Source organism: Pteropus vampyrus, unplaced genomic scaffold, assembly GCF_000151845.1.
Source record: "Pteropus vampyrus isolate Shadow unplaced genomic scaffold, Pvam_2.0 Scaffold2, whole genome shotgun sequence".
In the NCBI taxonomy this organism is placed as follows: domain Eukaryota; kingdom Metazoa; phylum Chordata; class Mammalia; order Chiroptera; family Pteropodidae; genus Pteropus; species Pteropus vampyrus.
Genome location: NW_011888783.1, coordinates 35,560,840 through 35,575,125, shown reverse-complemented (window position 1 = coordinate 35,575,125; position 14,286 = coordinate 35,560,840). Strand labels below are relative to the sequence as shown.

The window sequence follows — 14,286 nt, the reverse complement described above, 5'->3', positions numbered from 1 at the left end:
AGAGACCACTGCCTTATCAGATATATATTTTCTCTTATTCTGTGGGTTGCCTTTTCACTCTTTTGATAGTGTCCTTTTATGCACAAAAGTTTTTAATTTTGATGGGGTCCAATTTATCTATTTTTTTCTTTTGTTGCTTGTGTTGTTGATGTCATATCTAAGAAATCATTGCCAAATCCAGTATCGTGAAGCTTTTCTCCTGTGTTTTCTTCTAAGGTTTTATAGTTTTAGCTTTTACATTTAGGTCTTTGATCCTTTTTTAGTTATTTTTTATATATGGCCTAAGGTAAAAGTTCAACTTTTTTTTCTTTTCATGTAGATAGCTAGTTTTCTCAACACCATGTGGTGAAGAGACTGTCCTTTCCCATTGAATAGTCTTGACACTCTTGTCGAAAATTATTTGACTCTATTATATGAGGGTTTAAAGTATGTGAAAGTATAGTTGATGTACAATCTTATGTTGGTTGTATTAGTTTCAGGTGTACAATATAGTGATTTGACATTTTTATACCTTACAGTGTGATCACCTCATTAATTCTAATAATCACCTGTCACGGTGCAAACTTATCACAATATTATTAACTATATTCCCCTTCTCCTTTCACCTATACCTCCACCCCCTGCCTTCTGCTAACCATCCCTTTGGTCTTTGTTTCTATGAGTCCATTTTTGTTTTGTTTTGTTTTGTTTTTAGATTCCACATATAAGTGAAACCATACAGTATTTGTCTTTCTTTTCCTGACTTATTTCACTTAGCATAGTACCCTCTGGGTCCATCCATGTTGTTGCAAATGGCAAGATTTCATTCTTTTTTATCGCTGCATAATATTCTATTGTGTGTGTGTGCATGTGCCACATTTTCAACAAAACAAATAGGCAACCCACTGAATGGGAAAATATATTTGCAAATGAGATATTTGATAAGGGGTTGATATCCAAAATATATAAGAAACCATACAACTCAAGAACAAATAATCGATCTGACTAAAAAATGGGCAGAGGACACGAAAAGACTTTTTTCCAAAGAAGACATACAGATGGCCAACAGACACATGAAAAGATGTTCAATATCACTAATCATCATGGAAATGCAAATCAAAACCACGACAAGATACCTCTCAGATCAGTCAGAATGGCTATTACCAAAAAGTCAACAAACAATACTTGTTTGCGAGGATGTGGAGAAAGTGTAGTTGCACTGTGGATATGGAAAACAATATAGAGGGTCCTCAAAAAACTAAAAATGGATATACCATATGACCCAGCAATCATACTTCTCAGTATATAATCAAAGAAAACGAAAACACTAATTTGAAAAGATACATGCAACCCTCTGTGCAGCATTATTTACAATAGCCAAGATGTGGAAGCAACCTAGGTGTCTACTGATAGATGGATGGCTAAAGAAGATGTGATATATATACGTAATTTAGTAAGTTTTGAAACCAATAAATATGAGACCTCCAATTTTGTTCTTTTTTAAGATTATTTTGGTTATTCAGGGTCCCTTGAGATTCCATATGAATTTTAGGATGGACTTTTCTATATCTACAAAAACATCACTTAGATTTTGATAGAGATTACATTGAATCTGTTGATCACTTTTGGTAGTATTGTCATCTTAACAATAGTTAAGTCTTCCAGTCCATGAACAGGCAGTGTCTTCCCATTTATTTCTGTCTTCTTTAGTTTCTTTTACCAACATTCTGTGGTTTTCTGTGCTTCATTCTTGCTTCCTTTGTTAAGTTTACTCCTAAGTATCTTATTATTTTGTTTCTGCTTTGTTTTCCTAATTTTTTTTTGCATTTTTCATTATTAGTACATAAAAATGCAACTTTTTATGTGTTGCTTTTGTATCCTGCAATTTTGCTGAATTTATTTATTAGTTCTAACATTTTTTTTGGTGGAATCTTTAGGGTTTTTTCCATATAATCTGGTAAGATGGTTTTAAGACATGATTGCTGGTGGGGGTTGAATAAGATCATCACTGGGGTCTCTGCCTACTTGGAGAACAAAGAAAGGGGGTCCAAAAAGATTTTTATTTCCAGTGCTTGGTCCTAATGGAGCATATTTAATCTTGGAGACCTTCTGTGTACTTTGCATGGATTATAGAAGGGTGTCTTAATTTATAATACTTCCTTAAGAAAGTTTATGATATTACTGATAAGGCAAGACTTACACATGTGAAGAAGATAGAACACATCAGATACTAACCATGATGATAATACCTGAGGGAATTAAAATGAGGCAGTGGAGGTAGCTGTGAACTCTTCAAGGAGAAAGTCGAGCTGGCTGGGGATTTTGGAGGATGGGGCTTCGGGCAGAGCTAGAGAATCTGTTATCTTAAACCATCGACTAAGATTTTAGATTAATCTCTTTGCCACTTAAAGATATTTTATATCTTTCTTTTTTAGAATGAGCATTGTTTTTAAGAAGTGGTCTCTGATAATTTTTGAAATTGTCTGGAGTTTCTTTAAAAAACAGAGCTATTAGGCATAATTTGTTGTGCTTTTTAGATGAGAGAGGCTTGCTACCTAAATTTATGTGTTCTTTGTAGAGCAGTAAACTATTTTTCTTTTCAGACATGAATGAACACAGCTCTAGAAGTCACAGTATCTTCCTGATTAATATTAAACAAGAGAATGTAGAGACTGAAAAAAAACTCAGTGGGAAGCTTTATCTAGTTGATTTGGCTGGGAGCGAAAAGGTAATTGGTTCTTTATTTGTATTAGCTATAATTTTCCCCTGTTATTTGCTTCACTGTGCAATGGTATAATTTTTATGCCTTTCTATTTCCTGGTTTTAAAGAGCTTTTAAAATTTCTGATGTTGTGTCGAGATGTTATTAAATTTAACCTTCGTTTCCCTGCTCGCTCTTTTCTGGTCCTGAAGTCCCCTATTCATGTCACAGGAGGTGCTTTGAATGCCAACTCTGATTTATGCTTTATAGGCTCTGATGATGACATTAGGGAAATGTCGGTGTGGACTTAGCCTGGCAAAGTCAGCCTTGCAAATGCAGGAGGGACATGTACTCCTGAGAAAAGGAAAGATCTTCGTGTTGTACTAGGCACCAATAGGCCAGGAAAAGGCTTTGTGTTGGAATGCAGCCGTCCTGCCTCTGCACGTGTGTTTGCTGATAGGAGATCTGGAACGTGGGGCTCTCCCCACATTCCCTGCTCCTCTCTGCACCGGGCACGGAGACCGTGTCTCTCGTGGGTGGCCTGGCCTCACTTCCTTTAGGCTGTGAGGCCTGTAGCTAGTGTTTTAGCCACAGCCCCAGCCCTCCTCTGGTTTAGTCAGGGCTCTTGTTAGGCATCTGTATCCTGTCCCATGCTCTCCCAGGCACCGGCTGAGGCCACACTTCAGACCAAATAGGCTTCCCAAACCTCCTACCCACCCCTTCCAGCCTCACTTCCATGGCATCACTGGAGCTCCTGCTGCCACACCCTGGCTTGGGGGCCTTGTCCCGCTCCGGTCGACATCACAGAGCAAGTCCATGTGCACAATCGCATATGGCATCCATCATCACTGACATTGTGCTCAGTGTCCCCATCAGGGCTATTAGCCCTGAAGCTTGGTCAGTGTCCCAAACTGTAATTGATTCCCACTTAACCGCACCCACTGCTGAGTTGCTGGACGCCGTTATGGCCACTAACATCCATGTAAGTAACAGTTACTTAAATTGTTCTCCTGTACACCTTCGTAAAGCCATGAGCAGAAAATCAGCTGGATATTCTTGGTTTAACTGGTATGGGCTTGTGACTTTAATAAACAGACATCCACCAGAATGAGAGTACAAAGCAGCATTGCTTAGTTCTAGACCCACTTTGCTGCCGCTCCAACTGTAAGGGTCCAGACGAGGAGCCCATTGGCCCCTTCACTCTTCCCAAGTTTGCCGTCTTTCCTTTTAGAGCACAGGAGGAATATTTAGGACATAAATGCGGTCGAAGAAATGCTAACTGCTGGCAGTTCAGAGAGGAGGCCTGTCCTCTGCACAGGGTTAGTGGTTCTTGCTAACGGTATTTACGAGGCATTTTTAAGTTATGGTTCTGCACATTGTTCCTTTCGCTCACATCTGTTTTCCTTTGCCCTGGATATATCTACATGAATGTGTCAGTGTGATCTAGTAGAACAGAACTCTGGGCTTTAGTCCTCAACTCCCTTAAATGGTGTTTTTCCCAGGGGCTGGCAATTTGATCTCTTGGAGCTTCAATTTTCTTTGTCTGTAAAAGGGAGGTGATTGTACCTGTCGTGCATTATTTCATGGAGTTAAGACGCTCATATGTGAAAGCAACAATGCCATGTGAATAGACATTATTATTTGTGGCCTAGCAGCTGTATTATTTCTCTATCTGTAAGCAGAGGCACCCATACACACAATTCCCAGAGAGATGAGAATCTATCCTATTTGAAAAGAATCTTTCCCTGGACATGCATTCCTCTCTATTGTTAGGAATTTCTCCCTTATACATAATTGAAACCTGTCTTTGTGCAAGTCATTTCCTCGTTTTTCTTTCTTTAGAGAGCAGCTGCTTACCCTGTGTCGGTCGTCCAGTCAGCAGAGCTATGAATCATGTTGAGTTCCCCTTTTTCTAACATCTGTAAATTGCTCTCCCCCTACAGCAAATACTGTAAATATAAAATTACCAGTAATAAAACAGCAGAGGAGAAACTGTACACACTCCCTCTGGCTGCAGAGGAAAAAAACAAATTCACAGTGTAATATACATTTTCTTGACTTTTCATGCCTAAACCAAAAAATGTTGAAGACACAGTAGCCATTTTTGTAAAGAGCTCTAGTTGAATGTTCTTGAAATGCTAAACATTTTTGAGGCCATTGGAAAGTTTGGAATCTGGAATAAATACTACCTGGGGGTTTGTCCTCTCTGTTTGTCTCCTCTTCCTGGCCTTGTATGGCCTAAGTATTATGCTACCCTGAACAGTATATTTCATCCAAGTACAGTCATACAAGCTACACCTTTTTTGGACTTCTGCTTGTCTGTTTTATTATCTTTATGTAAATGTGATTTTTCAGAAGTCGATTTTAAACACTAGTCTAGTTCTTCATCTAAACTATTAATTTTAATTAAAGTTATGTGCTAATGACTTAAAAAAATATAGTTTTCGTTTCAGATAATTGTTCCCTTTTTCCTCACTGCGGGGATGTGGGGAAGAAACAGAGTCTGAGCAACCATCCCCGCCACCTCTTGTCGTTTGTCTGAAGTTGGAGCTTGCAGTTTACACTTTCCCAACATGTCTCTCCACTGTGGCCAGGACAGTATTTTCTCTTAAAGCCCTGGGTTCCCTCTGGAGTGGAAACTGTGATTCAGTGTCCCCCGGCCCTGGCCTTTCTGCAGTGACAGCGCTTTTAGAGCCTGCTTTTCCAGAATGGATGTCCCCCAGGGAAGCGTCTGCAGCTTCACCACTTGAGGCATTTCAGCCATTCCCCTAAAACCTAATTGAGAGGAAAATGACAAGAGAGAACAAATCCCCAGCCTCAGGCACAAGGGGAGATTTTATCAATGTGATTCTTACTTACTTTTATTTTTCCTTGCATTCCAGGAGGATTCACACCCACCCCTCATCCCCCCCACCCCTTTGCCATCCTGTGAATTGGAATTATCTACTCTGTGCTTTTGCCGTCCCGTGCAGCTCACTGCTTTCTCTTCTCTCTCATAGGTCAGCAAAACTGGTGCCGAGGGAGCTGTTCTCGACGAAGCTAAAAATATCAATAAATCTTTGTCTGCTCTTGGAAATGTGATCTCTGCCTTGGCAGAAGGGACAGTAAGTGATCCTGTCCCCATCGATTAAATGATATTATAAGAAGTTGCCTTTTTGGGTCCATGCACTCTTTTTGCCACATACCCCAGACTAGTTTGTGTTCGTTTGGAGTGGGACCAAGGGCATCCTGGCTGTGGATGCACTGCTTGCTGGGAGATCTAGTTCATTAAAATGTGTGAATGGTGATGCTAATTTCCTGTGAGCTGGGTCCCAGAATGGGCAGTCTAAACTTTGGCAAGATCCAAAGACCAGGCAACAAATTATTGTTTCATTTGTCTTTCTAAGCCCAGTATCCCCAACACTCACTTGTTTGCCTCTGTGTTTTTTTCTTTGATTGGGTTGTAACAGCCAGTACTTTTTCTTCTTCCTAAATAGAAAACGCATGTGCCGTACCGGGACAGCAAGATGACTCGGATTCTTCAGGACTCTCTGGGTGGGAACTGTAGAACTACCATCGTCATTTGCTGTTCTCCTTCTGTCTTCAACGAAGCTGAGACGAAATCAACGCTGATGTTTGGACAAAGGCGAGTGTGGTCTCTTGTTACCCGTGCTTTGAGCTGGGTCTTATGTGTCAGGAGTCAGTGGTGACGAAATAGTGTCAGATAGGAAACAGCGTGAGGAGGCCAGCAGCCGGTTCCTAAATTGCATCTAACAAGTGATCTATAAACTTGAAACATCATTTATTGAGGCCAAAGAAAGAATCATGTTTTAAAATAATGGGCAGGTATATGTCAATCAAAGGTATGATGTTAAAAAAAAAAAATCCCTCAAACTTACTATCGATGCGATTGTTGATAATGGAGTGAAATGTTCCTTTTGTTCCTCATGGAATTTAGTGTGACTCAGGTTCACAGGATTTCACGTGTATACAGCTCAAGACTGGTAAAACGACCTTTAACTCCAGTATTTGGGATCCATTACAAAAGTGCCGATAGAACAACCAGAAACTTAGGTGAATGTACAGTAGTTGCATAAATATTAAAACGGGGCAAACAAATCCTCATATCAACCCTGGGGGTAGGAGGTGCAGAGTGTATGTTGAGGAAAGGTGAAGATGGCTGCCATCTTCTCACCTTCAAAAATGTCCAAATGAGGTTTCCTAGATGTCTAGAAAGTCTTAAGAGGTGGGCTGCAGGCACATCAGTAACCCTAAAACAGCATTTATGTGTGTGGGTTGGTTCATACCTTGCTTTCCTTCCTTGCCCACCCCTCGCCTTGCCCCAGGCCTAATCTCCTTCAGTCATGGAGGTGCAGGTGGTTAGCCCCATCCTCTCAGCATGGTTACCTCAGGTGCTAGTTCCTCGAGTGCTTGGGGCTGTGGATTTAGATTATCTGAGCATCTTCAGTGCTCAGTGGGCTGAGGCTGGGAGATGTGGAGTCTACTACCATTATTCCCTTCGATTCTGAACAATTGTGTGATGTTTAGACGAGTGACCTGTTTTTGTGGGCTTCAGCTGCCTCATTTGTAAATGGATACACAGAGCGCTCCCTGCCTTTCTCCTGGGGGCATGCTGTGTAGTTATGCCCAAGAAATAATTTAAGATGCCTAGATAAAGGACAATGGGGATGAGCATTCTGTATGGGAAATTGTGTAGCTTGTTTGAGCTGCATTAAACTCCACTCATTTCTTGAGCCCTCAACAGAACATAGAATTACATACTCATGGCACCTGTGGGATGTCTAAATAAATAATAATTACACTGAAATGTTGTAGAACTAATACATCTTTTAAACTGGATTTGGGTTCTTTGCCTCTCAGATCACTTCCTTGATTAACTAAATGCTCAAGTCAGTGAATTGCAGTAGGATAACACCTACCTTTCTCAAGGGTCACAGGACACCTGCAAACCAGTACCTGCTTTTGGGAATCAGAACACTATGCCGATCATCCTGCGTGCCCCCCTCCCTTGGTTTTCTAAGCTTAAGCTTTAACTGTTTCTTCTGAAGACGTGTTTGAGCAAACGAGCACCAAATGCATTTATAAAGAAAACATCTCTTAAAAAAAAAATTCTTACCTGCAAAGCAAAAATCATCTGAATGTTTGTAAGCCAGAGTCATCCTGGGGCGTTGGGCTGTCTCAAGATTGCTGCCGTTAGTGGGTGTTTGCAGCTATCTGTAGGAAGAGTTTAAGGTACAAGTCCAAATGATTATTCTCTTTCTTTTGATCTTAGTGAGGCAGTGATCCACATCATCATTATCACTTTTTTTTTTTTTTTATTTAGGGCCTCGCTTGTGCCAGGCATATAAAAATCCTCATATAATTCTATCAGGTAGGCCTTCTCTCGCCTTTGTGCAGAGGATGAAATTGGAGCTTAGGCTCAAAGCCATTAGGTACTGTACCTGAGACCACACAGCCAGTAAAGAGCTAAACATGTAGGATGTCGTAGGATGGAGACTGTGTTATTCGACCCATAGCCTCTATCTAACATGTGGGCTGCTTGATCAGGAACCTTGATGAGCACAGGCCTCTTGGGTCAGTAGCTCCAGTTTTGATGCTGAGTTTCTCTCGTACCCATTCTCTTCTCATTCACTTCTCTCTGAGTCTCAGCCTCCTCACCTGTAGGAAGAAATATAATAATGCCTACTTCTGAGAGTCGTTGGGAGGATTAAATGAATTGCTTCAGTTTTTACTTAGCACAAAGGCTGGCACGTAGTAGGCATTCAGTGATTACAAGTTTTCCTTTCCTTCCGTTTTCAGCAGCCTTCAACAATCTGATGTATTTGTGGCTTGGAAGGTCACAGTAATGGATGGGACTAGATCGAATGTAATGTAATGCACAGGATAGGACTGTAATATAAGAGCGGAACTGAATGAAGTAGAATTGGAATTGTTTCTAGAATGAGTGATTAAATAAATACTGCTGATAGTTTGGGATTCCAGGAAATAAAAAAGTATGCCAATTATATTTTCAAATGAAATCGGTCGGTCTATAGTCTTTTACTGGAGTCGTCTGGATCCTCCATGAGGATAGAGGCTAGGTTTATCATAGGCATCAGTTGTCTCAACAAAGCAGCCAGCACAACTAGTACGTAGTAGGTGGGCAATAAATACATGCTTATCGAATGAATGATCAGATGAATCTAATGCTCTTTGTGTAGGATTCCGCAGAGTATTAGGGCAGTTGCTGAACTGTGGCACCGTTATGTCCAGAAGTTTGGTTGGGTTTGGATCTGGTTTGTTTTCTAGCCTATAATTGGAAATGTATGAGGTTTTGTTCCCTTTTCCCTATCTCCAACTTGGTTAATGAATTCTTCAAAGACATCTAACTTCTCTGTGGAACCAATACCTGGTTTATTGTTAAATGTACACATTGAACTCAGTTACACAGCAGACACGAGTCTGAACCTCGGATTAGACATGGCATCTGATAGCTAATGAGATTAAGCACTTTGAACTCTGAAAAGACTGCGGGGCACATCTCAAATTCAGTGTAATGAGTGTTCATTATATTCTTGTTGCAGGGATGGCCAAACCTTAGGGCAGCATGAGATTCTTCAGTTATTCCCGTGCAGTTCTTTCAAGGACAGGAAGAAAGTCCATGTTTGTTGCTAGGCTATACTGTATTGATGCTCTGAATGAAACAATAGTATGTCCTTTGAAGCAGGAGAAACATGATAGAGTCTACAGAGGCCTGAAGGCAGCAGCCTCTCAAGTCAGCACTCCCCAGGATTCTAGATTAGTTAGGTACTGGAATTTAAAGGAAGAAGTTCGCTGTGTCTGTGTCTTGGTTTCATGATGATTCTGGCTTTTCTATGTGGTCAGGCCTGTCTCCCATAGTTGTCTGAATGCCCAGCATTGTGCTTATAAAGAAGTAAAAACCATTTTCTGTGTTCTCGAGCTTTTAATCTAGTTGAGGAGGCAACACGAATTTCCAGGCAGCAGAGAGCCCAAAAGCTGGGCTCTGTGGGAAAGCTGAATACTTCCTGCTCTAAGGGATAGGGTACTCAAATTAGAGCACTTGCATTGATCTTTTTTTCTTTGGCTTCCAGCATTTTATTTTTTAGTCTTTAATTACTAAGTACTTTTATAGCACTATTCTAAAAGGATATTTATAAGTTTTAGAAGTATGAGCTCGAATCACCCAATTATCTCGGAAGCCTATTTAATGTACCTTGATTTGGGGTGGTAATGAGGGAAAGGGGAGCCCCGAGGGGGGCAGACCAATCAGTTTAGAGAAGGCCTGAATTAGCACATCTTTGTCACTAAGACTTTTGATTGATCCAGCATGAATAATTCAAAGGCTTTATTTATATGTTGAATGTGGAAGGAGAATTGATAATTTAGGAGAAGTAATATTCTTTCTTATTTTCCCGATGCGCACTTTTAAAAAAAAAAAAATCACGTGTCCTGCTCAGTTTAGTGGCAGCTAGATTAGGCAGAGCCCAAGGTCTGAGTGGTGTGCACGCAAAATTCATGTCACCAGAGCATGATAATAAGTTCCTTGCAAAGCTAGAGTGAGCACTTTGGCCAATGGAGATGCTTGGTTACACTTTTGACATAAAACAAAGAGACTCAAATCACCCCCTGTTGGAGGGCCTCTTGCTGAAACACTATTGGGGTTAATTTTTGCTCTTGGAGGGAGAAGTACTGTGGCTTATAGAAGTTTAACTAGATGCCAAATTCTCATCTAGACTGGCCATTTCTTAGTGTTTCTCTGGATACTAGAGCTATTCAAAAGAAAAAATTTAAAGCTTTTAATTTCTCATTCCCTACATCCCCTACTCATGAATAGAGAAATGACCTTACCAAGAAACGGGAAGATGCCTTGTAGCAGTCATGTTTCCAGAAGAAGGTTAGGTGTTTTATCCGGGAACTAGGACTCAGAGCAGATTAAAATGGTACAAGTTGGCTAGGATATAGTATCCAAGTATTTAATCAAACGCTGATCTATGTGTTGGCTATGAATTTTGTAGATGTGGCTAACATATGCCATCGGTTGACTTTAAGTAAAAGCACATTAGAAATCCCGTCATTTGTAACTACACGGATGGACCTTAGGGTATAATGCTAAGTGAAATAAGTCAGATGGAAAAAGACAAATACCACATGATTTCACTCATATGTGGAACATAAAATAAAAACAAAACACATGAACAAACAACAAGAACAAAAAAAATAAAAACAAACACAGAGGCAGATGAAAGATTGGTGGTCACCAGAGGGAAAAGAGGGTGAAGGGAGGGCAAAACGGGTAAAGGGGATCAACTGTATGGTGTCAGCTGGAAACTAGGCATTTGGTGGTGAACACGACATAGTGTATACAGATGTTAAATTATAATGTTGCACAGCTGAAATGTATATAATGTTTCAAACCAATTTTACCTCAATTAAAAACTTAATAAAAAGTATAGTACTCTCCATAATATGGGTGGGCCTCATCCAATCAGTTGAAGGCTTTAAGAGCGAAAACTGAGGTTTCCCAGAGAAGTAGAAATTTTGCCTCAAAGCTACTGCTTCAGTTCCTCCCCGAGTTTCCAGTTGGCTGGCCTGTCTTAATGGCTTTCAGACTTGAGAGAGAGAGAGAGAGAGAGAGAGAGAGAGAGAGAGAGAGAGATAGATGGTGTGTCTTATATATATCATAGGATATATGACAGATATAATAGGATATCTATCCATCATCCATCTATCTATCTATCTATCTATCTATCTATCTATCTATCTATCTATCTATCTATCTCCTGTTGGTTTTGTTTCTCTGAAGGGTGCTCATCTACCGTCTCCCATCTCACAGTGGGAAGATCTCAGTCTCTCTGTCACACACACCATTCATAGCACAGAAACACACATTACAGGATTATTCTATGTATTGAAGGTGTGAGGTTGTCTAGAGCTCCTTGTTGAAATGCCAGGACTATCCTGAACACCTGGAGAGGAGAAGAAAATGCTGAAAACAAGAAGTAGAAAGGTACTAAGAAGGAATATCTTCCTGGCTCTTCCAGGGAGGCCAAGATAATGAGAGGAAACTCCAGTGATAGTCTGTATATCATTTAGGACTGACCATGGCCAGAAAGTATGTGTATAGGCAATTATTGAGGAATAAGGTGGAGATGGGATTTATCAGGATGCAGAGTGATGTGAACCAGGTGGTTCTAGGACTTCTTCTCTTCAACAAGAAATCAAAATTTGAGTGCCAAATAGGAAGATGCCTGTAGAGTGTCATTGCATATGGGGGCTTAACCTAGGTTGTAGAAATGGATATGATCGGCAGTCTTAGAAGCCTGCCGGAACATATAAACTGCAAATTCAATGACAGAGATCAAGAGGTGCTGGGAGGAAATAACAGAATGCTCAAGGATACGGAGGCAGAGTCTTCTTCCTCCTGTTCGTCAGTGAAATACGTCTAATAGAATCCTTTTCTGACTTAACTGTCTCCGTATGGGGATTTAGGTGGAAGATGTTCTATGACCTCTGCCCTCTGTCTGCTGTGCTTGGTCTGGCTTCTCCAAAGGTGGTTAACATTCATTAGCTTTGAGGTTTTTTAGAAACTGGGTCCTAGTCTCCTCGCTGTGAGAAGAGATATATCTGGGGTAAACCTAGATTATGTATTATTTAAGTGGTGGTTGACTTTCTGAAGTAAGCCAAAACAAAAACTACAAAACAGATTCTCTGATAATTATACCCTCAAGAATTGGCTCATTTGTGCTAAGTGGGTCTTGCTGTTAGGTTATAAACCTAAGATTAATTAAGGTTCTTCTCCTAAGTAGCCTTTGGTTAGGATTTTGCTCAGTGTTTGCTATGGTTATAACTTGCAGATCAGGCATTTATTTCTGTGTACAGCTTGGAGGCTCTGAGGGTCTTGAAAAACCTGGGGGTCTTTGGAAGTGATCTGAGATACTTGGATGCTTCTTTGTGAGTGATCAGGTCACATTGGATTAATCAAATGTTATCACAGTAAGATTGACCCATTGACTCATAAAGATGATGAGTGGGCAGTAAGTTCATAGCAGAGAAAGGCTTCTGTGTATTATTGGATTGTTTTCCTATATCAAGGAGATAATGTCCCCGAACTACAAGGTGAGCAGTATCATTATTGCTGTATATCTTCAGGTAGACAAAATGATAAAACCCACCTTAAACATTTCTTAATTTCTACTCTCTTGTCAATTTTATGCTTCTTTGTAGGCTAGCTGAAATTCTTCTGGAATCAAGGCTGAGCAGTAAATGAACATGTGTGCATGTGTGCTGACAAGTCCCTGAATTGTATCCGTGTTCAGTGTTGGGTGCCCAGGATCCATGTTGATTCACTGTGTTTGAACAGGGAATCCAGATGCAATGCTATTTAGTGTGATTATAGCTAGCAAGTCTGTGGAAAATTCCAGAATAAAAGAGCAAAGAGTTTGAAAGGTGGAAGACTGTTAGATATGCCCTAAAATGGACAGAGCCAAATAGCTCACTATCCCTAACCCACATGGATGGCAACCAGCTAAATATTCACACAGGAGAAAAGGGAATTGTGAGTGGCAAAATTAGAACCTAATCATTAGGCTCCTTTATTCTGTAAATTTTGCTAAAGTTCATGGTTCAAAGCAAAAGAAATTGTAGATTTTCAACATCTTTTTACTCCAGTTCTGTTATGGGAATAGGGGACTGAGATACTTTTTATTCCACTTTGCCAGATTGTTTTCAGCATCCTAGATAAGAGAATATTTGTTCTATTTTACAAGAAGAACTCCAGGCACAAAAATTCAGTATCTCTCTTAGTAACTCTAGTTTACTAAATGATCTAGAAATTCTTGTATCTGACTTGATTTCTTTATATATCAGTTTATTTTTCTTAATTTATTCTTATTGAGTATAACATACACATAGTAAAATGCATAAACTTAAGTGTGCCACTCAATAAATTTTTACAAATATATGTGTGTATACATGATCCACCATCCAGCATCTTAGAAGCCTCTCTCTTTTGCACCCTCCTAGTCAATACCCAAATCTCAAGGATAAGTGTACTGACTTCTCTCAACATAGATTACTGTTGCTTGTCTTTGAACTTTATATGAATAAAATACAGGCCTCTTTTGTGCAACATTGTATCTTTGAAATTCACAACCTTGTTAGGTGTAGTAGTAGTAGTAGTTTATTTTTTATGGTTGTACAGTATTCCATTGTGTGAATGTAGCATATATGTATTCATTCTCTGTTAATGGAGATTTGATTTGTTTTCATTTTAGGGCTATTATAAACAAAGTTACTATGACATTGGTCGTTATATGGTTTAGGTGAACATGTCCTCATTCCTGTTCATATACCCAGGACTGGAATCACTAGCTTATAGGATATGAGATATTCAGCTTTAGTTGATACTACCAAAGCGTTTCTCAAAATGATTAGAATAATTTATACTCCCTCCAGTAGCAATTGGGTGTTATAGTCTCTGCACATTCTTACTAACACTTGGGTATTATCAGTTTAAAAAGTTTTAGCCATTATATTGGGGGTGTCATTTTATTTTGCATTTCTGTAATGGCCATTGATGTCAAGCACCCCCTTTTTTGAGTGTTTTTG

The 14,286-nt window shown here is 39.8% G+C and overlaps 1 protein-coding gene across 4 annotated transcripts in view; it reads left to right on the top strand.

Moving 5' to 3' along the window:
* The window catches only part of KIF5C (kinesin family member 5C), a 146,700-nt gene that overhangs the window by 65,002 nt on the left and 67,412 nt on the right, over positions 1-14,286 (top strand). For all 4 annotated transcript variants that reach the window (XM_011359567.2, XM_011359581.2, XM_011359574.2 and 1 more), the window contains exons 8-10: positions 2,583-2,707; positions 5,679-5,783; positions 6,156-6,304. In XM_011359567.2, the coding sequence (XP_011357869.1) occupies positions 2,583-2,707; positions 5,679-5,783; positions 6,156-6,304 (379 nt within the window). The remainder of the gene's footprint in view (positions 1-2,582; positions 2,708-5,678; positions 5,784-6,155; positions 6,305-14,286) is intronic.